The sequence below is a fragment of the Aegilops tauschii genome, chromosome 2 (genome assembly GCF_002575655.3).
Source record: "Aegilops tauschii subsp. strangulata cultivar AL8/78 chromosome 2, Aet v6.0, whole genome shotgun sequence".
Taxonomy (NCBI): domain Eukaryota; kingdom Viridiplantae; phylum Streptophyta; class Magnoliopsida; order Poales; family Poaceae; genus Aegilops; species Aegilops tauschii.
Genome location: NC_053036.3, coordinates 41162918 through 41186668, shown reverse-complemented (window position 1 = coordinate 41186668; position 23751 = coordinate 41162918). Strand labels below are relative to the sequence as shown.

Genomic DNA, 23751 nt, shown 5'->3' with positions numbered 1-23751 from the left:
CATGGCCCAAGTCGGCCCCAACAGAGCTCCGCCCCTGCACATGTGTCACAAGATCACACATCGCAAACGATTCCATAGTCAACCACAACAACACCACCAACGAGAATGAAATAGCAAGATTACACATTCATATAAGGTAAATGATCTAATCTAACCAGCCGAACCATGTATCGAATCGGAAGGGCATGCGAGGTCTCAAGCATCGAGACCATCCATGTGAAGCGCCATGTCAGCCCTGACATGTGGGACCGTCTTGGCAGAATGACTACAAAATTAAAAATGGCAACATACGGCACATATATGGCTAAATGGGGGTAAAACAGAAAAGTTCTGGTAAAGCGGAGTAATATTTATAAAGATGCCAAAAGACAGGGATAAAAATAGAATTAACTCTCTAACATGTTTGAAAGTACTCATAGGTAGTCAAAGTATTGTTTGCTTCTTGTCAAGATAAATGAGAGCATGTTTAATAATATAGTCGGTTGGTGGCTATAACATGTTATGATGTCATCTGTAGTCAATGTAATAGCCAACATGTATAATACTACCATCGAGCTACAAAGAAGTACTACTACTTTATTACCACATGACGCACATTACACTCTCACATAGCTTCTTGAAGCCCATGCTACATTCGACTGTAAATCTACAACCCGCTTCTCTTCTCTCTCCTTTATCTCAGTAAAAATATAATATTTAAAGTCTTATAGCCTGCCTACGTCATCTTATTAACTTGTTCTCAAGGAAGAAGTAGATAAATGAAGGAAGTAATTGCAAGCGTCGCACCCATCAATTTGTCATTACTGAGCGGAGACTCACTACTAGTATTAGGCTCGAGTTAGTAGTACAAGTCTGAATGGAGAATATTCAAATTGTTGGAGTGAGAGATTTCCAAGGCTTCTCAATTTTAAACTAACAAATTCAGACAGTTTTTTCCCAGCATTATCCATGCGATCTGACCATTCATCTTAGAGAGGAATGAGCCTACCAACCAATCTTTCATTGGCCCTGACATGTGGGACCACCTTGGCAGAATGGTTACAAAATTTACAAAGGTAAACCATAGCACATATTTCGTTGAATGGGGGTAGTTGAATGGCGTAAAACGGAACAATTTTATTTAAATGGGCAATCTTTATAGAAAATGATAAATGATGGGGGTGACAAATGATTTAACTATTAAAGAAATTTAAACATACTCAAAAAAAATTGCAGGAAAACTTTCGACTATTCATCTTTAATCATGGTAGTATAATTAACACTAATAATAATAAAAATTACATATAGATTCGTAGACCATCTAGTGATGACTACAAATACTGAAGTGTTTCGAAGACGCGCCGCCATCATATAGACAGTCAAAATATACTAATTGCGTCTTTGTCAAAAGAAATGAAGGAAATATTAAACCAAGACTCGCTAGTTGCTACTACATTCAGTATGCTGGAGCTGATAGTACAAGTTTGAATGGAGACTCTCTAGTATATTCAAATTGCTGCCGAGAGCGAATTCCGGGGCTTCGCAATTTTAAATTAAAAATCACTGTTTTCTGTAACCATTGACCAGGCGGTCTCACAATTCATTCATACGAGCCTATTTACAAGTGTTTCATTCATTATGACCTCCCTCAGAAATGTATCCGTGTCCTTATATGCCATCAAATTTGAAATGGTTAGAACTGAAAACTGCCCAAGTGCTCAGCCTCTCTTCTTCATCCTCACTAATCTGGAAAACTGAGACTATCCACAACCATGGTCAAAACTGAAAACTGCCTAAGTGCTCAGCCTCTCTCCTTCATCTCTCACCTAATTTAGATTTATTAATTTCTGCGGAAAAGGCTATTATAAAAGTTCATTGGAAGCACAAAACATTTCAAACATAATAAAAATTACATCGAGATTCCGAGACCACGGAACGACCACTACTGCCACCAGAACGAGCCATCGACGCACCATTGTCGTCTCTCTCCCACCGGAGCTGGATTGCCGGAGCGGACGGCAGGAAGAGGTAATCTTCACCCCAAAAAAAAAATGAGCGGGCGATGCATGCTACTGTATCACCAAAACGGATTCAAACGGGACAGAAGCCGATTGATACATTCAGATCGCCTAATGTACCTACATTTCTAGCTCCCCAAAAACCTTCTTCTACTTTTCTAGTTCATTTGGATAGTAGTATATCCTCGCAGTCGGCGTGTCCGCTGGACGACGACTCTGTAATGCTCTGCAACGCCGGTCGCCAGTGCCGGCCTCTGCCGCGGGCGGCGGCCATGCTCCGGTGGTGCCGGTCCTTCTCCAGCCGCTTCCGTTCCTGGTGCTCGGCGGGCTGCCTCTGTTCTCCGTTGGCTGCTGCTGTGGCTGCGTTGTCGCCCCTCGGCCTCGGCGGTTGCCGCCGCCAGTGCAGCCGCGGCCACTCCTGCTCGATCGCCTCGTCGCAACCGCGCATCCTCTCCTGCTTCCTCGTCTGAACGGCCTTGGTCACCTCTGCACGCACGCACGCACAACGGAACGATTAATCCCTATGAAAGAAACCAATCCAAGAACTGGTAGATTCACCGGGATACTGCTAATTCGGCACGAACCTTGGGAGGTGATGAGGCGGTAGACCTGGCCGAGGAGGAGCGTGTCTTTTGGCTTGAGGAGCTTGATCTTGGTTACCCTGGCACCTCCTCTTTCTCCGGCGACGGCCGGGTCGGGCTCGGCGTCGACGTGATGCAGGACGACGAGCGCGACGTAGTGGCCGGGGTTCCTGCGCATGACGTCCGCCGCGGTGGTCGGCCAGTGGAGGCGCTCCACCTTGCCGTCGCCCGGGTGCTGGATCACCACGGCCGCCGCGTCCGCCGCCTGGCAGTTCCCCATGCCCGGTCACGTGCTCCTGCACCACAGAGATGCTGCCCGAGACGCTGTGAGCTAGCTCTCGCGTCTGGACTCTGGATTCTGATGAGAAGGACAGGGTGGGTTGGTGTTTTATGGGGGACAGGGGGAGCCAATCGAGAGGGAGATGAGTGTGATTAGCGAGCTGGTAAACGAAGCCATTTTAAAACTACTTGTGGGCGTGTGATGTTGGTTGTTGCGAGGTGATAAACGAAGGAGTCAATCAAGATCAACTTGTTAATTGATTGTTTAGGGACCGTAGAAAAAATGGCCGGCACAGTGGAAGCAGCATAGGGATCGTGCTTGTCTTCTTGCGCAGGCATGTCGTGGACGTGACATACGTCGACAATGCCCTGCAGGCTGCGGGGAGCTCTACCAACTGGACTCACCACACAAAATACTAACAGTAGTAACCAACAGGACACCTTACTTGTGTTGATTTTATTACTCCCTCCCATCCTTTTTACCTTGCCTAGTTTTCTTTTTTGCCTATTTACTCTGCGCGTTCCCGGTTTGTAGCACCTTTTTCCCAAGCCTGCTCCTATTGTTGTGCATGCGGTTGGACTCATGCATCCATGCTTGCTTCCAGTAGAAGATAAGAAAATGTGCGCTGCTTTGAAAGGAAGGAAATCAATATATATTTCTTGTTTTATTTCTTACCATGCAAGGAGTACAACACGTACATGTTCTGTTGGCAAGGAATACTTCCTCCGATCCTTTTTTATACTCCCTCCAATCATTTTTATTTCTTACCATGCAGATTTTTAAACTTGGCATGCTGCCTTAGAATGGTGATGTAAGGCCCTAGAAAAATTTCATCGATTTGAACAATGTCGAAAAAATGTACTCTGAGACGGAACCTTCCGCCCAACCCGAACGCTCTACCCGAATCTTTTTCCATTTAGATTCTTGAACATTTTCTTAAATTCGCAAACTTTGTTTTCAAATTCATGAACTTGCTTCCATATATGGCAACTTTTACAAACATTTTATAAAAACCCGTATTTTTTTTCAAATTCATAAACATTTATACAAGCACGTTGCGTCATGTTCGACTAGTGTTTTGGGGCTTTTCACGGAGAAAACCCTAGAAAATGCAAAAAAAAAAGTCAAAACTCAATTAAATTTATCATGGATGCTTGGCATGGTGATGCTAGTGTGTGAAAAATATTGGGTCCATTCTATTGATGTGAAAAAAGTGCATCCAGACTTGCCCTACCGGTCTACCAGAACCACCACATTTGAACATGGTGTGCTTCTTTCCATGCATGAAATGACGCAAAATTTTGCCAGCATGTGGGCATGCTCACTACAAGCCTCCATGCAAAATTTGAAGGAATTCGGGCACAGAACGCACGTTGCGTCACGTTCGCCTAGTGTTTGGGGGGGGGGAGGGGGGTGTTCACCGGAAAAACCCTGGAAAATACATAAAATATTAGAACTCAATGAAATTTATAATGGATTCTTGGAATGATAATACTAGTGTGTGGAAAAAATTTGGGTCATTTTTATTGCTGTGAAAAAAATGCATCCAGACTTGCCCTACCAGGATACCCGAACCACCACCTTTGTACACGGTGGGCTTCTTTCCATGCATAAAATGACACCAAATTTTTCTAGCATGTGGGCATTCTCATGGCAGCCTCCATGCAAAATTTGACAGAATTCGGACACCAAAAGCATGTTGCGTCACGTCGGCTATTGTTTTTGGGTTTTTCACCGAGAAAACCCTAGAAAATGCATAAAATGTCAAGAACTCAATAAAATTTATCATGGATGCTTGGCATGATAATACTAATTTGTGGAAAAAAAATTGGGTCTGTTTTATTGATGTGAAAAAAAGTGCATCCAGACTATACCTGGCCAAACCTCGAGCCGGGCCTAGCCAAGCCCGATGCAAAAAAACCTAGGGCCGGGCCTGGCCCAGCCATCCGGCCTGTTTTTTGGGCCCAAGCCCGGCCCGAACACGTAAAAGCATGACGGGCCTCGGGTTGGGCCCCTTTAGAAAAGCGCAAAAACAACGGGCCCGAGCCCGGCCTGGCCCGGGCATCGGGCTCAAAATCTAGGCCCGAGCCCAGCCCGGGAGCAGCGTCAGGCTGGGCCGGGTCGGGCTTTTTCGGGCCGGGCTTCCCATGGCCAGGACTAATCCAGACTTGCCCTACCGACCTATCTGAACCACTACCTTTGAACATGGTGTGCTTCTTGCCACGCATGAAATTACAACAAATTTTGCTAGCATGTGGGCATGCTCATGGCAGGCCTCCATGCAAAAATTGAAGGAATTTGGACATCGAACACACGTTGCGTCATGTTCGGCTAGTGTTTTACGATTTTTTTCACCGGGAAAACCCTAGAAAATGCATAAAATGTCAGAACTTAATGAAATTTACCATGGATGCTTGGCATGGTAATGCTAGTGTGTGGAAAGTTTTTGGTTCCGTTTTAGTGATGTGAAAAGAAGTGCATCCAAACTTGCCCTATCAGCCTATCCGAACCACCACCTTTGAACATGGTGTGCTTCTTGCCAAGCACGAAATTACACCAAATTTTGCCAGCATGTGGGCATGCTCATGGCAGGCCTCGATGCGCATGTATGCTACACCATCTTATTAATTTTTTATCGCACATGTCTCTATTTTGCTTCCTGCCCAAAAGAATGAAGCTTCGGTTACACAATAACCAAGAGGTGTAGGTTTCAAGAAACATTTATGCTTCCTACACAGTTCAACAAAATTTCGGTTAGATACTAATCGTGCTTCAAACAACAGCACACTAGGCTTCCTATGCGCCCAAATAAATGAATTTCTCTTATACACTAATCAGGTATACTTCCAGCATTACTGCCTGATGCTTCAAGGGATTACATGTTGCCTACAACCCAATGTTTCAGTATAGACGTCCTAGTTTCAATCGAGAATATATACACTTGTTTTTTTAGTTGAGAAGATATACATCTGGAATGAATTTTTGAAGTACCTTTATTTTGGAAGCAGATTTTTCTGAATAATATATTTCCATCGCATGTGGTTCCATAAAGAAAAGTTTCCATGGCACGTTTGCGTTGCAAAGAAAAAAAATCCAGAAGCAATTAATTTTTTTAATTTGCTATTTATCGGAAGCAAATCTGTCCCGCGAAAAACAAATCGGAAGCAAATATGTAATTAGCGGGAAGCAATATTTTTCGTGTTTGTTTGTTGGAAGCAATCACAACCTACCAAAACAATTGCCCGCAAAAAAAAAAACCTACCAAAACAATTAGCGTAATTTCTGGGAACCAGTTAGTTTGTTACTAAAAGCACAAAATTAATTATCGACGGTGAGATTTTTTTTGGAGAGATTAGCGGGAGGAGATGCTATATACGTGGGGAGTGTTTACTAGAAGCACTGATTTAGGAAGGAACGTGTCAGATCGGACGAACAGCGCAATGATAATCCAACGGCCACCGAGACGGACGTACTAAGAGCACAATCATACCAAAAGTTGTCACAACTGTTATGGTGTTCTGTTGGTTCCACGGTTTATGTGATAGAGGGAGGTCTTGAGGTGGACGCTCGCCTCATGCATATTTTTTGAACATTTACTTAATAGTAAGAGAAAAAAAGGTGTAAGTGGGCCGGCCCATGGTTAGGGGGCGAGTTGACGATCGTATACATACCAAAGTGAGTATGATTGTCAAAAGTCCATATTACCCTTTATACGTATTGTGAGGGGGATGTACCGAAGCCGTATTGTTGATAAATACTGAGTCTACTATGTGTTTTGAAAATATGTCTCTGTTTAATCTATGCGGAGGGATTCAACTTGTTTAGGCATTGTTTAGCAAATCAATGTCATTAGATGCATCGTGGTATATATATTTTCATATTGTGTCCATTAGGTCTTGTGGACGTTCACATTCTTTCTACAAACTTGGTGGAGTATTAATGTTTGATTTGAGACAAAATAAACATGTAATGTATTTTCATATGGTGAGAGTATTTACGAATGCCCTTATGTGTAATGCTCTCCTCACCATGTGGCGACAAGGCGGGTGAAGACACAAGGTACAATGTGTCGCACCGTGACATCATGGGCGGAGATGGTAGTGAGCATCCAGGGTCCAGGCCTGGCCGCTTGGGACATGATTCTTCTTAATCTTACCTATATAGTGCTCGTCGGGAGGGAAGTATTATAGACTAGTATTATGAGTGGTGGCTAAGATCCCAAATACCAGGGCGGAGACAAAACCCATGCACACCGGGTCGCGGTCCGGGGCGTGAGCCCCGCGTGTGACGTCTTGTAGCTACAGGACACTGAAGCAGGCATGGGGCATGACCTAATCCTTCATCCGCCCCTGCTAAATAGTTGTATTTAATGATATCATATTGTCAGTTCATTTACATACTTACTTATAGAATCTCAAATACAAAGTTGCGGTTAGGTTCTATTTCTTATTAACTTGCTTCTACCATCTGTTTTGCACCATACAACTTCATTTGGGGTTGCCTGCTACTAGTATTTAAATGACTAGGTAACATGTTGTTGGTATCTATTCTAATGTGCATTTATGTTTGGGTGGCTTATTATCATAAGTTGTTTGTTGTTGCCATCACATTTTTTTCTTCTGTTTCCTTTTCTATTTCTTCTCTTTCTTTTGCTTGTATCTAGCTATCCTCTAACTCAAAGAGATGGAAATCAAAACGGAATAAAGATTCTAGGTCTCAACCACAAAATCCCCGGGCCTATCAACGTCTACTCATCACTATATGTACTTGATGGATATCTCACCAGAATATGTTGTTGTAGTTGATGACCCCAATTGGAGGACTCACATTCCAATTATTTGGTTGCTGAGATTAATGATGCATTGGCTCTCGACAATAACGTGTTCTAGTGATATCGCTAAGCAACAATATGCACATACTAACAGAGTGGTGTGAGTCAGGGTAACAAAAGTTATATATGTCTAATGAAAGTGACATAATTATTCCAAATTATTAACACATCACAAAACTTTTACCTGGATAATTGGATCCTTTTCTGGCAAGGAAATAATTAAGATATGACGTAACAATGATGTATTGGAGATCAAAATGAGTTCCACTTTAGTATGTTTATTTATTTTTGAAACAAGGTCTCTTAGGGCACGCTTCACTATAAAAAACAGGCAACACGCTCACAAAACAGGCAACCGGCCGACCTTACACCCACAAGACCACACACCACCGAGGAGAGGACAACGACAACGTCAAGATTGCCTGCAATGTCATTCTCATCACCTCTCTCCGAGCAAGCAACTCCGACTTCGCCGTGGATGACCTGTCGAGACCCCTTCAACGAACTCTACATGAGGACCATGTCATCCAAAGCTAAACAATCGGCCACATGCGTCGAGGATTAGGTAACTCCGACTTCTCTGACGAGTCTTGCGGGAGAAAGAAGCATGCCCTACGCCAACATAGCCTGACCCGTGCATCTCATGGCATCGTTGTCGTCATGTCGCCGTGATGATACAACTTCTACTTCACGCTTAGGGACACGTCGCATGGTTGATGTCGAAGAACATGATGCGACCCTGCTCCACAAGGCACCATCAATCATGGAACGCCACACCAACCGCCTACACCTGGTTGGGCACCTGCTAACCGCGATGCGGCACGTCTGGCCTGCAAGAAGCACAGATGAGACCAAGATCTCCAAGACGACGCCCCAAAAAGGGAAAACGACAACGCTACCCTGCAACGGGATCATGGCTTTCGCTGAAGAGCTTGAGCCGGGAGTTGAGAATGCGCATATCTCTCCTAGACGACGCCTCCAGGAAGGATAATGATCGCCCACACCGCATCGGTCGGGCACCTTCTGACTGTGATGTCATGCACGTCCAACCTGCAGGAAGCTCAAATGAGACCAAGATCTCCAAGATGCGCCCCAAATAGGGAAAATGACGACGCTGCTCGACCCTACAACAGGATCATGGCTTTCTCTGAAGAGCCCGGAGTTGAGAATGCACAAATCTTCCCAAGAACATCTTCAAGAAGGATAACGACATCCACATACGCGTCGTCACCACCGGCCGGCAAGCACGGTTCTGGTTATATCGACGATAATTACACCTGGATCCTGGCAGGCATGTGGTACTAACTTTAAGATAATTTTCCCTAAGAAAAAGAAGAAGAAAAAGGAGCGGAGGGACACTTGGAATGCAATTCTTTTTCAGATCGAGTGTGGATGCTGTCATGCATGCATGCATGCACGGATGAACCTACCGACCGGCAAGATCGCCCTGCTTCACTGACGCATCACCGTGCAAGGCAAACACAGCAGCTTCCTGCGGGTCAGGCACCACGACCAGATGGAAGAAACGCCGAAATGCAGGCCATGCAGGGTTCACATGACACTGACTCCTCCCCAGTCCAACCATAACCAGCTAACACTTTTCTATTAGCACTTAGCAGTAGCATCTGCTAAGCAGTCAGTCTGCTAACACTGCAACTTATATACTAATCTCCCTCCCCTTATTAGCATGTTGCTGAGGAGGGAGGACAAGAAGCACAATTGGACAGAGGAATCTTCCTGCACATGGCTGGCCTTTGTCCCATTAGAGGACACGGATCGCAAATCGCCTCGCGGACTACCCTCCCCAGAGGGACACGGTGGGAGACACTGGTTGGAGCCTCAAGGAACGGTTGGGGGGCATGGAGGGCATGGGTGACAGGATGAGAAAGTGTGTGTTTTTGGAAAGCAAGGAAAGGAAGCAACACATGACATGGATCATCCATGACCATGGACCTCATCGATCTGATTAGTTAACTACTGAAAGTTGATGATAATGAGAGCTTCTCATTTCTGCATGCACATGGCGACTAGGTGACTGACAAACACTACACTACAACCGAGCCTGCCTACCTACTGGTGCGGCTCCGTTTGTTTTGTCTGGTGAGATCGTTCCGAGTGTGAGTCATCGACCGCGTATATCTTATACTCACGACGATGCTTGGTTAAACGAAGCCATCGGACGTTCGGAATTGATTGAAAAATGGGATCTGCATCGACGACAGGCGGACTCCTGTCAGGTCGCACACACTTGTTCGCTGTTTTCCTGTCTCGAATCTTCAGACTCTCAGGGCAGCTTCTTCCTGCCTTGCGTTCGTCGATCTCCACGTGCCAAGAAGGTCCCGATCGACCAATGTCATCGAGCCTGCTCCCAGATCATCAAGGGCTAGCAGGCTTGGGCGTGCTTTGCTGCGCCATTGGTATTGTCGGGGTTTTCATAATTTTTTGACTCTTTGTTTTAAAGTATAAGATGTATTAGTTTTCTTTTGAAAAGTCAAAGAAAAATTTAAATGTGATCAAATTTGTATAGAAATGCATCAATATCCATAATATCTCAAACCGGTATCATTACGTACATCATGACATGAATTTTCGTGTTTTATTTATTTAGTTATTGTGGATGTCGATCTTTTTGGCTCTCGACTTGGTCAAATTAAAAGAAATTTGACTTTTCATTAAAAAACACTTTATATTTTGAAATTCAGTGAATATTTGGTTTGGTGAGTGGGAGAGATGGACTGTGTTTTCTGTTTATTTATAATGCGGTGTTTTGGTGGGTCTTTCACAATGTGATTTTGTGTTATCTGCTATTTAACTCATATTTAGGTGGGAAAATTTTCGACGTTGATGACTGCATGTACTAATTTGGTGCTACAGTCACATGTTGACGCTTCTTTTTTCTAGATGATGAGAGAGTGTGTGGGGTTCGTATGTTTTTATAGGCTGGCTACTGTCGATTGATTTAAAAAACCGTTGACCCGCTCAAAATATGAACCAAATACAAAATTGTATTACTAATATACTAAACCTAGCCAGGTTTCTTTTACCTTTTTTTTTTTACTTTTTCCTATCAGTGAAAAACCGACCAATTGGGGCATGACACGTTTAATATTGGGGGATCTGGCGGGGTAAGATGACGGGTGCACGCAGCAATATCGTAGGAGATTTGAGACATTCCAATTGTAGTGTTGTCGTTTGGGAATCGTTGCGTGTCGGCGGACCGGCTGAAGCGACGCGCCGGTCGCGCGTGCATCGCTGGATCCCTCAGGATTTAACGCCACCGATTTGTGCCACGTCACGTTGCTGTGGGCTCCGCGCGTACCGCTTTGGCGTTCCTTATCTACACCGCGTAGCTGCCTGTATACTTGTTTCTTCTTATTTCTTCTAGCCTGAGCTCGCCGCTTCCCATCTCTCTCGTCTTTTCTCCTCAGATTCCACCGGGGTGTTGTGCTCCTGCTCATGTCCAAGCGCACCACAGGGCTGCTGCACCACCACTGCTGCAAGCTTTAGATTGGGAAACTGCTCCCCCTATTCCCCTCTGTTGTGACCCAGCGGCCTTGCCCGACCAGCAGGACGGCGAGATGCGACCCCGCGCGACGGCAACACATGATGCTGCAACGTGGGGTGGTGGTGCTGGATCGGTGGGCCGATGTGCTGGAACCACCACGGCGGCGAGCTGCGACCCCATGCCCCGTCGTCTTCCTCTGTCTGTGGCGCACTGCAACTGGCAACTGAGGAAGCTGGAACCCGTGGCGAGCAGGCTACAACTGGTGGCAAAAAAAGCTACAAGGGGGGCGCGGCGTGCGAACCAGCAACCATTTCTGCTGGAATCAGCAAGCCGAGGTGCTACAACCGGCACCAAAATATGCTACGACCGGCGATCCAAAGTGCTACAACCTGTAGAATTTTTTGCTACGACGGGCGGTGACCGTGATCACGCACCGGAAAAAGCTGGAACCAGCGAGCAAAAAAGCTTCAACCGGCGGCGCGTTTTGCTACAACAGATGCGGTGACAAATGCTACAACAAGCGGTGACATGCGGCGGAGCTGCATCTAACGGGCTTTTTTGCTACAACGGCATCTGTTTTTTGCTGGACCAATAGATTTTGCTACATCCGGCATCATTTTTTGCTACAGCCGGCATTGTTTTTTGCTGGAACTAGTCAAGTGTCTAGCTTCCACCCAGGAAGAAAATGCTTCAACCATTTGTGGAAAAGCTTCATCTAGCTAGAGGAAAAGTTTCAAGAGTGGCATGAGGAAAAATCTTCCACCGCGGGAAAAAGCTTCAATGATGGAAAAAGCTTCGAACGACAATGAAAAAGCTTCAACCGCCAGGAGAAAAAGCTTCAAGTGGTAATGCCAAAAAAGCTTCAACCAGGGGAGCCGTGTGAACGACCGGTGGCGACGACGACGGCGACCGGCGACCGGGGGCGACGAGGATGGCGACCGGGGTCGAGGACGGCGACCGGGTGGCAACAAGGACAGAGATCGGCAGGCGGGGGCGAGGACGGCGACCTGGCGGCAACAAGGACGGCGACCGGGGGCGAGGGCTGCAAGCCGGCAACGAGGACGGAGACCGGCGACGAGGACGGCGACCGGCGGCGTCGAAGCGTCCATGGCGCCGCGGGGCTGAAGGGCGTCATTGTTGTTCGTGCGCGAGAAAGGGGGCGATAGGGCAAAGCGATCCGACGATGGGCAGCCGACCGGCCAAATCGTTCGGCCGGTGCAGCCCGTGCACCGGCGCGCAGATCACTGCCCTTGTCGTTTTGTGCATGGAGTGGATTGGGCATGCATGCAGGCCATAGATGCGTAACGTGATTGGTATTTCTCTACTATTATAGTACACAATTTTTTGAATTTTGAATCTACCTTCTTCTTGCATGTTTTGCCCACCAACTTACATAATGGGTTCATCTGTAGCTGTCCACTTTATTAGATCGAACGGCCCACATTAACCGGATTCGTCACCCACCTAATCCCGCCAAAGCCTGAACTCAGTCGCCCCTTCTGGAAGACTCCACAACCCACGCTCGCCTCCAGCAAATCGATTCCCGCCAAGGCTCCAGCAAATCGATTCCCCGCCAAGGCGCAGCCTCGCTCACTTCACCACCACATCCATATGTTCTGTATGAAATTTCTCTAGCGTGTACATCACACACCACGATCTCCGCCAGTTCATAACCGACGGCCACGCCCCCAGCTCATTCCAATAACCTCAGCGTCCAGATTGCAGCTTCACCACCGTCTCCTTGCAAGCTCTGACTTGGTTCGATTTTTCTTGCCGCCTGGTGAGTCCAGGTTCATGAGAGCTGGACATCCTCCGACAACCAGCTGACCATAGTGCCACCGACGGACCACAAGTGAGCTATTCCTTCTCTAGGTGTCCCATCCTAATCTGTTCCTTTGGAATTCTGTGATGATTCTTTTGCGTGCGAATGTTGCGCAAGTTATCCTTCTTGCTATCGATTATATGAAATGCATATTCACTGGTCTGATTGTGGCTGTTGATTTTTTCTGCTTTTCTTGCACGCAAGGTGTTTGTGCTTTTGTCCAAGAAGCTATCTGTTGGTAGACTATAAAAGGCAGTGCTATCTGAACATAAAGCACATGTTCATTCTGTTCATGTCTCATAGCTGTTTGCAAATTTGAGTATGCTTTAATTATTTTTCTCGGATTTGGCAACCTAAAAATGGTCTAATGCTCATATACTGTAGGTTGTGGCTGAAAACACCTGGCTTATAATAATCAAGAATCGAAGTCATAACCGCTAGCTGTCCAGTAAAACCCAAGAGATGGAAGGCCGAATTCCTTTCAGAGATATTACAAATGTTCACTCGATCACTTCACCAAAAGGGAACCAACGTACGTTTTTTTTAATATGTCGATATCTTCTACTTATTATCCTTATTGATCGCTTGCCTTGATATACTGTGTGTTTTTTGTTTGGTGGGGAAATAGTAGCTGCAGTTGCAGAGCAGAATGATCCTTTAGCAGAAACCAATAAGGCTATGCAAATGAATTCTTCCCAGCGTAAGTGTTACGCGACCGGGATAGGTATTTGCAAATGACTCCATATCAGAGGGAAGCCTATCTGCAAAGGAATCGTGAGTATAAAAGAATGCGGCGTGAGTGCAAGTTGTAACAACACACAACCAGCACCACAACAGAAAATTTTGAGATCTAATAATAAGAACCAATCCATGACAGGTGACTGTTCTAATCAATAAAATATGCATTACAAACTTTATCAATGGCTGTTGAATGTTCGTTTATCTTTTTTATTATGCGATGTATAATTATTGGGTAAATTGAACCTACATTACAGGAGAGGAAGCCGTGGGCAGTTCAAACTATGAGAGGCACGATTCAGTATTTACTCAACTAGGGTCTTCATCAAAAGGCAAACAAGGTTGTGATATATAATTAATTAACAAATATCTACTATACAAATTTATTTATTATATTTCATTACACCGCCGTTGACTATTTTTCCTTGAAAACTGTGGCAGATAGTGGTGGTTCTGAGACAAGCCGTCCAAAAGCTGGAACTCGCTTCACTATCAGTCCATCTGGCATATATTTATCATCGATATCCTCGCAAGAACAAGCTACAAAATATGAATTGAAAAATGTAGGTCAGCGTAAGCGACAACATTGCACCAATGTGTACTCACAACTATCACATGATCAAGAAGAAACACACGTACAAGAGATTTGTGGCCCTAATAAAAGAAAGAGGTCAGAAAAAGGAAGTTGTAGTACTGCACGGGATCCTGGTAGAAATACCAACAACTTGCATGAAGACATCATTTATGTGCCCCAGGATTATTTTCCTGTCATTCATGGTAATTTTAGTCATAAAAACAATGATTTAATCTATATGTAGCACATAACAAGTATTTCATCTATTTACAACTAGATATAATTTGTCAACAGATTATCTGGCAAATACCGAAGACAACATTGAGTGCGATGAGGTGGACGATGAAAGTCTTATGTATAATGGGCCAGGTAAGTATTGACTGGTACTTTGCTCAATCATTCATAGTTATGTGTAATACTTTACTAAAATATTACTTTAAAAAAATAAAGGTCTTGACTTTGAATCATATCAAGAACCAAAGCTTGTTACAAAATGTATACAAGCAGATCCATATGATCGTATATATCATAATGTGCCCAGTGGTCATCATTTTCTAGAGCGAGTGCCCAACTGTAGACATTGTAATGCGAAAAGGTTCCCATATGAGACACCAACTTTTTGTTGCATGAATGGAAAGGTGAAGATAGTAACCCTAGTGGTTCCTGACGAATTGCGTCAGTTGTACACGAGTCAGGATCCAAATGCAAAATACTTCCAAGATCATATACGGTACTTCAATTCTCATTTCTCTTTTACCTCTCTTGGTGTCATCTTGGACCAAAGGTTCTGCAATAGGAAGTCTGGAGTTTACACCTTTCGTGCACAGGGCCAAATTTATCACCGTATTGACCAGTTGGTTCCAAAAGAAGATGGCCCCAAGCATTTACAGTTATCTCTACTACTATAGTACATCAATTTTTGAACATGGACTACCCGTCCATGGTGTTGCAGAAGCAAAACCCTTAGCCGTTGATTTGTTACACTGGGTGAATCTCTACCGTTTATCAATACCAGACTTAATTGATCCAACGGCTAATGTTTTCCGGATTCGCGCTGTACGGACGCACGCCAAAACGCTGCCAATCTAGAGCTTCCAGACTTGTCAGGGACGAGTTGTTCGCCTGCAACTAGAGCGGTCTACTGAAGTGAAGAATTAAATATTCCACCAACGAGTATTTACATGTATAGACTGGAACAATCTAGACAAGTGCATGTAGAGGCTAGCAACATATAGTACTACAGTATCAGTTTACTTCTCACGGAGTGCTACTGCTACATGCATGGAAGCATTTCTTACTTTTCTCAAAAGTAGTGTGCTGTCTGCTGTAGAAAAGAGTGTACATATATTTTTCTTTTTGCACGTGAAGAAAAGAACAGCAGTGCTATGCGGACGACAGAATTCAGACGATTCACACATGACACATAAATCCAATCGGACATGCGCATGAATGAGCAGGGTACCGGCCGCTGGATTTTCACGTCGTGCATAGATCGGGCAGAAACATCGTTTGTGGAGCAGTTTCGAGAAAAGAATGTACACATGGCAATACTGTTGGTCGCTGAGAGAAATATTCAAAAAACCAGTAGAAATTTTTTATTTAGATTTTACTTCATTTTTCTTAACATGATGTTAAGTTATTTAACACGCTATGAGGTCAAGGATACACAAATGAAATAGATTTTATAAGAAACCTCTGACTAAAAGAAGTGAAAATTGCCGCATCAAACTAATTTGCTCTACATTTCAAATTTGAATTTAAAAAATAAATGATTTCACAAACATGTCACTAACAATAACATTTCTCTTGATAAAAATGTATGCTTTATCTAAAGCATTCTTTGTATAGGAATTCGTTGTGCTACTGTTGTTTAATGTGAAGAGCAAAAGAAATATCACGAGTTCCCACACGAAAATACAAATTTACTTTTGAAAATTGCATGATATTTTAAACATAAGATAGGAAATTTAGTTTTGCTTTAAATGATTTAGTATTTTGATTACTCATGATAATCTAACGTGCAAAGCACGTACAAATTACTAGTGTTACTTAGTGCATGCATGCTTGAGCGGTGGGCACCTGACGTGTCTCTCTTTTTTTATTAAGCGGTTACCGCCTATCGAAAACTCTCTCGAATAGTCTGTGGTTATCTTCATTCCCGTATCGCTCTATATATTGGTAGCCTCGGCCAATCTTCGTTGCTGCTCCACCTCCGCCTCTCCCCAGCCGACCCATAAGCTTCTATCCTCCGCTTTTCTGCTCCCTCCAACGGTGACCACCCTTCCCTACTCCACCCCAGCCATGGAGTCGCTCGCCCGTCGTCCGATCCGGTGGCCTGTTTCCCAGCGTCGGCCATGCCCAAGAAGTCCGCTTGGAAGTCGCCCTCTTCTTTCTCTGCCTGGCGCCTCGCAGGCTGATGTGCCGCCGCCGCCATCATGGATGCCGACCACTAGCCCGCGCTCACTAACACCGCCAAGAAGAAGAGCTCCCTCCTGCCCCAGGCTCCCTCCTCTTCTCAGCCCCTCTTGAAGCATCCTCAGGTACGTGTGCTACACTGCTTGAACCTGCGCCGACGATGGCGCGCACCATGTAGTCTGCAACGTATGCCAATGTGTGCTCACTCAGGTTCTCCGGCGAAGATGATGCCGATGCCGCCTCGACGGAGCGGAGGAGTCGGTCGAGCTCCTCCTGGCGGGCGGGGCGGAAGGACTGGACATGGCGGGGGCAGAGGACGATCTAGACGGTGCATATCATCCGAAGCTGCCGCCATGCATCGCCGTAGGATGAGCAGATGATGCCCTCGGCCGGCATCGTTGTTGGGACATATCTAGACCAGCTCTAGCTAGCTCTCTCTCTCTTTCTCTCTCTCGTTCGAACGGAGGTAGAAGAAGAAGTGCTAGACATAGATTTTCAGACGACGAACGCCTCGCCGCACGAACGGCGCCACGGCCGCCCGCACGGCCTTTCTTTTTCTCTTAACCGGGCACAATACCCCCTCTCTCTACAATGGACTGGATTACATGGCTTAAATAGCCAGACTCACCGGCCATCCCACAGCCTGAACGCACACATGCCTAACTACCCTGGAGTCTGGAGTCTAACAAACTCTATCCATGCACACACACGGACGCCCACCTCCTAGAATATCTCAACCACATGCAACCATATCCATCCGATGCATGCACGTAGTTAACAACTTAACCAGCTAACTCACGCCATGCATAGTCTAACCAACTCACGCACGCATGTAGCTAGCTTATCCATGCAACAAAGTCATGATTATCCTAACAATCGTTGTATGCCATCTTCCGAAGCAGCAGCCATGCGTCGCCGTAGGATGGGAAGATAAAGCTATCGGCGTCACGGTGCGCCATCTGTTGCATGAATCTCAGAGGCCTGGAGGCAAAGGACGTGTGAGAGCATCTCCAGCCGCGCTCCAGGAATGCCCCCTCAGGCCACTTTTTTTAGCAACGGCGGTAAAAAATCCTCCCACTCGCACCCCAAAGCTTCACTCTTCGCTGGATTTGGAGAAAAACGACGCCGGCAAACCCACCCCAAACCCAGCCCCTAGGGGGCAGCTGGGTGTGCCAGCGGCTCCTTTTTCCCGCGGTTGGCCCACCCTCAGCCTCCCACCTCCCTCTCTCCTCTCTTCTCATCTGGGCCCCACCCACGTGCCCTCACCCTCTCTCCTCTCTTTTCCTCTCTCCTCTCCCATGCCCCTCTCTCTCGACCACGCCGACGAGGCAGCGGGGCAGCGAGGCCAGCGTCCGGCGTGCGGGGCAGCGAGGTCGCTTGGGGCGTGCGTGCTCGACGAGGTCGCCTGGGGCGTGCGTGCTCGACGGCGTCCGGCAACGGTGGCAAAGACTGCGCCATTCTCTCCAGCCGGAGGCGACGCTCCCGACGTCTGCGCGTGGTCGGGTCGGAGCTCACCCGCGCCCGCCTGTGCGGGGACGCGCGCGCAGGGACGTAGTGGGAGCGGCCGGCGTGGTGCGCCCTCGCCAAGCCAAGCTCCGGCCGCGGCGGCGTTGCCCCCCCCCCCCCCCCCCCCCCCCCCCGGCGCGGCGCGGCGCTCGCGGACGTGAACTTGGCCGACGACGACGCCTCGCTGGGGCTGAGCTCGTGGTGGCGCATGCCGGCGCGGCGCTCGCGGACGTGGACTTCGCCGACGCCGACGCCTCGCTGGGGCGCACCCAGGTGGACTTCGCGCGTGGCTGCGAGCGGCAAGCACAGGCGAGCGGCGAGCGGCAAGTCGGCTCGGGCGCGCGCGCGGCTGGCTGCCACGGGCGCAGCAGGGCGGGTAGCAGACGAGCGGGCGCGGACGTGGGCATGTGGTGGGCGCGCGCGACGAGCGCTGCAGCGGCGGGCGAGCGAGCTAAACGCGGGGCGGACGCGGCGGCCGGCACGACGAGCCAGTGAGGCGGCCAGGCGGGCGAGCGACGGGGTGCGCCTGGGGGCTCCAGCTACCGGGAAACTTTTCCGCCCAAGAGCAAAATTAGTGCCGGCAAACCTTCGTCTGGCGCAAAAATCGTTCCTGGGGAGGCACAACGGCTGGAGATGCTCTGAGAACGCATGGTGGGTGTTCGTGATCTCGCGCACGTCATCAGGGAGCGACCGCGTCGAGCTCGCCGAGGCAGAGTATCTTGAGCGGGCCGTGGCGCCAGCGCGGTGCAGGAGGGCGCCAGCGAGGTGGTGCGGGTGGTCGATGACCGGCAGCGCCCACGGCCCCCACGGCGTCGAGCTCGCCGAGGAGGAGCATCATGGGTGGGCCCTGACGTGAGCGCAGGGCGGTGCAACATAGGACAATGCGCCGGTGTCCTCGAGCCTGCCAATCCACCGGAGGTCAAGCCCGCCTAGGCCACCGCAGCTCTGCCGGCCCGCGCCACCGGAGGCTTCCGCCGGTCGACCCCACGCCATCCGGCTGTACGGAGCTGTACGTCCCTCGACCTCTCGCTGCCCAGTGCCCACCAGGCTGCTGGCACCCTCTTGTCTCACGGCTGATGCAGAGGAGCCAGAGGAAAGATTATATGTGCCTTAGTACATTTTTTTGGTATCAGCGATAGATGGATAGTTGTAGTTATGTTTGCAGAGTGGTGTGTTTGTTTTGCGGTCTCGATAAAATCTTTTTGCTTTTAATGCTTTACAAGGTTTGGGGTTTCCCATTTAGCTGCAAGTGGTTACTATAGCTTACTCTCTAGATGGATCTTTTGGTGTATGATGTATGATATAAGGACCTATGGTATTTCTGCTCTGCAAGTGGGATGTGAGATTGATAGGAAAATAACACTTCAGAGAGTTTCTATGAAAAATGCATAATTTGTATCAACCAAAGCCTGACTAAATCTAAGTACCGTGCCCAGGTGCACTTGGACTCTGATCTCCATCAGGACGTCACATCTCTCAGGTGTTTCAAGAAACTATGGGCAGTAGTCAATGTGTGTGACCATTGGTGGATTGGTAAGAGATAAAAAAGTGCAAACCATCCAACACCATGGCCTGAAAGTGCAGGGAGTCTGCTTTCTTGCTATGGAAGGTGGCTTTCTGCTAAAACTCCCATTCACCCCAGCCACAGTATTTGTATAACTTCAGGTTTTGAATTCTGTTTGATGAGTGCTATATCTCATATCAAGTTATTCCAAATTAATTTTCCTGAATTTACTTTCCATAGATTTTGGAACTGTGTTTTATTTTTATTTTTTGAATAGCAGTTAGCAGGTTGACATGATTGACTTAAAGAGCCTTCCTATACTTACTTTTTTGAACGGTCACCAGGGGGAGGCTTCCTATACTTACTTAGTAGCATTGTTTTCTTTGTTTTCAGAATGAACATGGATACATCCTGTAGGCTGTAAGATCTCTTGTCTTTCTATACAACGTACAATGTGTCCGCAAATAAAATTGTAATATTACATTTAAACCTCTTGCTCATTCCTCTCTGATTATTTTTCTTGAACGAAAGTGTAATATTACATTTAAACCTCTTGTTTATTCCTCTCTAATTCTAACACAAAAGAAGAGGAACGTAATTTTTGTATTATTTCTCTTGAACTATTATAATCACAAAGTATTGTACCAATGTTAAGTTTCCCTGGGTTATTATGCAGACTGCACTATTCTAAATTTGGAACTTCTCTTCAAATGCCGATGCCTGCAAAGTTAAGAAGTGTTGAAACTTTCTCTTCTCATCATGATCAGCGCCTATTAACTTGCGAATGAGGCGCACTCTTGCCAACTCCGTGCCGATGCTCTAATTCCTTATGCCAATTTTATTATGGAAATGTTGTGAGTAACTCATGTGAAGTTGTGGCCGTTCATACAGATATGGCAGTTATGTTATTAGTTTTTGCAAATATAGTTCAGTTTGTGAAAGTGATTATCAGTTGCTTTTTGGTTTATTTTATGCAGTGATTTCCATTGTGCCGCTGTTATTGCAAGTTAATACAAATGTTTTCTGAATTTACTCTGCTTCCAGTCCAAGTTTGGGCCATTTATCATTGTTAATTATCATGGTTAGAACAGACGCGTATACCTACATAGTGATGCACTTTTCTCTATTTTTTAGCGTGACCTCTTCCTTATATTAGACTGCAACAAGTTGTACCTTTTCTCTATGCTGTCCCATTTTTTCTTTCCAAGATGTATCATCTCCCCACATCAAAAGAGAAATTTCGTAGTACATATAAATAAGGTGCTGTCGGACAGAATGCACAAGTTTATTTTTGTTTAAAATGCCAGTCTGGTTGCTGACTTGTGAAATTCTTTTGAACTGTTTGTAGGTCTCGTCATTTAGCAAAAGTAAATCAAATGACAAACAACTCTGTATGAGCAACTACATCTTTTGTGTTGTGTAATAGAGATACTATATGGACTAACCTTGATGACCGGAAACTAGCTAGAATCTGGTTTATGGGCCGGTTTTTTTGGTGCCTCTCTATTGTCATGGTTAGGACTATAGGTATTTTGACGGTTCATTCCGTCATGTATGTTCACGATGTGAAGCGCTGGATATCCTTTCCTAATTTAGGTAGATACACATGAGAAAAGTAACACGTTGAACCAGAGTTCCATGCCTACGACAACATTAGCATCAACCAATTTATAAACTAATAGCATATGCTTCAATACAACACAAGGACCCTTCCACGCAAAATTGAGTGGCATAGCATGAGCAGAAAGCAGAATAAACCAACTGAAGTAACCATGACAATAATAGTTGCATTGGGGCATGATGATATGATGGAAGAAAACAACAAATATGAGCTACTCTGCCTTTCAAGCAAACGGTAAATGAAGAGAGCAATACACAGCCAGCAGTTGCCTCTTAATCAAGCCAGGAACAAAGGCAAATAAGAAGTTTGCATAGTCGGATTCTGCAATTCAAATAGCATGTTAAAAAAAACCTTCGTGACCTCCAATTGAAAGCTTGCTTGAATCAAATAACATGTATGGTGAATTTGGATCTTTCTAACAAAATGTTTTGAGTCCTATTGTACATACTTCATTTTAGCACACAATTACTGTCGACTTGATAATTTAAATATGTGAGGAGAAAATATCGAAGTGCACTGTATTATGCTAATTATGTTTGGGGACTTGGTTCTTTCCAAGGGCATAATTCAAGCAAAAGTGTAGGAAGAAACAGGTACCAAGTCACCACAAAATCCCGCACAATAATGTGCACAGGCTCATCATTTCACATCGACACCAATCCAACAGGTGTGCCTACAATGATGATATGAATTACCAAAGAGCACACGGGATTCAAGTTTAGCATGCAATATCAAATCTCCTTTTTGAAAAATGTATCTACTAATTCATGCAGTAACGGTAATCCACTTCTGAGCCCAGGTTCAGCTGCACCCGCCTTTAAGAAAAAAAATCAAAATAAATACTATAAAATTCAAAAATTCTAAATTTTTTGTGTGTGGTAGATAATTTGATGTGTGAGGTATGCTCCAATTTTCAAATCATTTGAACATCTGAGCAGCTCTCGGCAAAAAGACAAATTCAGGATCTGTAAAAATGTTTACTGTTCATACACTGTTCTGATCCGATTTGTCTTTTTTGCTGAGAGCTTCTCAGAAGTTCAAATGAGCTAAAATTTTGAGCGGACCTCACGTGATAAATTGTCTACCATGCAAACAAAGATTGGAATTTTTTGAATTTGTTTTTAAATTTTTGTGATTTTTTTCCTGGACGGGTCTAGATGAGCCTGGGCACCGAAACGCCACACTAATGCAGTAAAGCTTTTTCTCAAAACAACTTGATATTCATACATACGAAATAATGCAAAAAATAAAACAAACAAGTAATAATGAACCAATTAGTCAGCGACATAGCACATATGCTTTTTCATCATCGCATACAGGATTTTGATACAATGTTTCAGCAAGGCGCGGCGTGTCACCACGCGGATATTGCTAGTATCTCAACTAAATGGAAGAGCTCCAAAATTAAGGAGCATAATGAATTAGGTGAGCCAATTTCAAATTGAAAACTTCAATTGATTGCAGGGCACTAAAAATTAGGGAGCATGGTGTACGTAATACTAAGAGCATCTCCAGCCGCGCCCCCAACAGGTTCCCCCAGGCCACTTTTTCGGCGCCGGCGCAAAAAAACGCTCCAGTCGCGCCCCCAGGACGCCAAAAAGCGCCGGTTCGGCCCTTTTTTCCGCCCGACGGTCGCAGGCCAAACCCGGCGCACTGGGGGGGGGGGGGGGCGATCGGAGGCTCCGGCGCAAGGGAAAAGCGCGGTTGGCCCACACCGTCAGGTGGAAAGTCAAGATTTTCTTCCACGACTCGCCTCCCACCCCCCGCGCCCTCGCCGCCACTAGCTATATCCCGGCGCCGCCCGGCGCCCTTCACCGCTAGATAGCCAATCCCCGCCGGAAAAATAGCAGAGGTTCGCCGCAGCAGCCCCTCCAACAGCAGTGGGGCGTTTCCGGCCGCGGAGGGGGCAGTTTAGCGGCGGGTACATGCCCACCGGGCGCAAGGCGTTCGGCGATTTGCCTGCCTCGGCGATGGACTCGGATGACGAGGAAGCGCTCGCCGCGCTGCTGGAGGAGGAAGCCGAGGCCGACGTCCAGGAAGAAGAGCATCTCATGGTGCTCGCCGCCCTCGCCCAGCTGCTGGCGAGCAATGAAAAGCAGCGGCGAGGTGGCTCGGCGCCGGGGCGGGTGAAAGCAAAGAACCGCCATCGTCTCGAAGGCTACTGCATGCTCTACTCCGACTACTTCGCCGATGCTCCACTTCACGGCGACAAAACATTTCGGCGCCGTTATCAGATGAGCCGAAAGCTCTTCCTCAGGATTGTGAATTCCATCCGGGAGTTCGACAGCTACTTCAAGTGCAAGATGGATTGCACCAGCAAACTTGGATTCACCTCGATCCAGAAGAGCACGACAGCGGTGAGGATGCTTGCATACGG

At 46.4% G+C, this 23751-nt stretch overlaps 1 protein-coding gene across 1 annotated transcript; it reads right to left on the bottom strand.

Annotated features, from left to right (window-relative positions):
• Positions 1-2060: 2060 nt before the first annotated feature.
• Positions 2061-2931, bottom strand: LOC109771051 (uncharacterized). The gene is made up of 2 exons (XM_020329763.3): positions 2582-2931; positions 2061-2483 (listed from the first exon to the last, which is right to left on the bottom strand). The coding sequence occupies exons 1-2, from the start codon at positions 2856-2858 to the stop codon at positions 2161-2163; spliced, it is 600 nt and encodes a 199-aa protein (XP_020185352.1). The 5' UTR covers positions 2859-2931; the 3' UTR covers positions 2061-2160.
• Positions 2932-23751: the final 20820 nt, after the last annotated feature.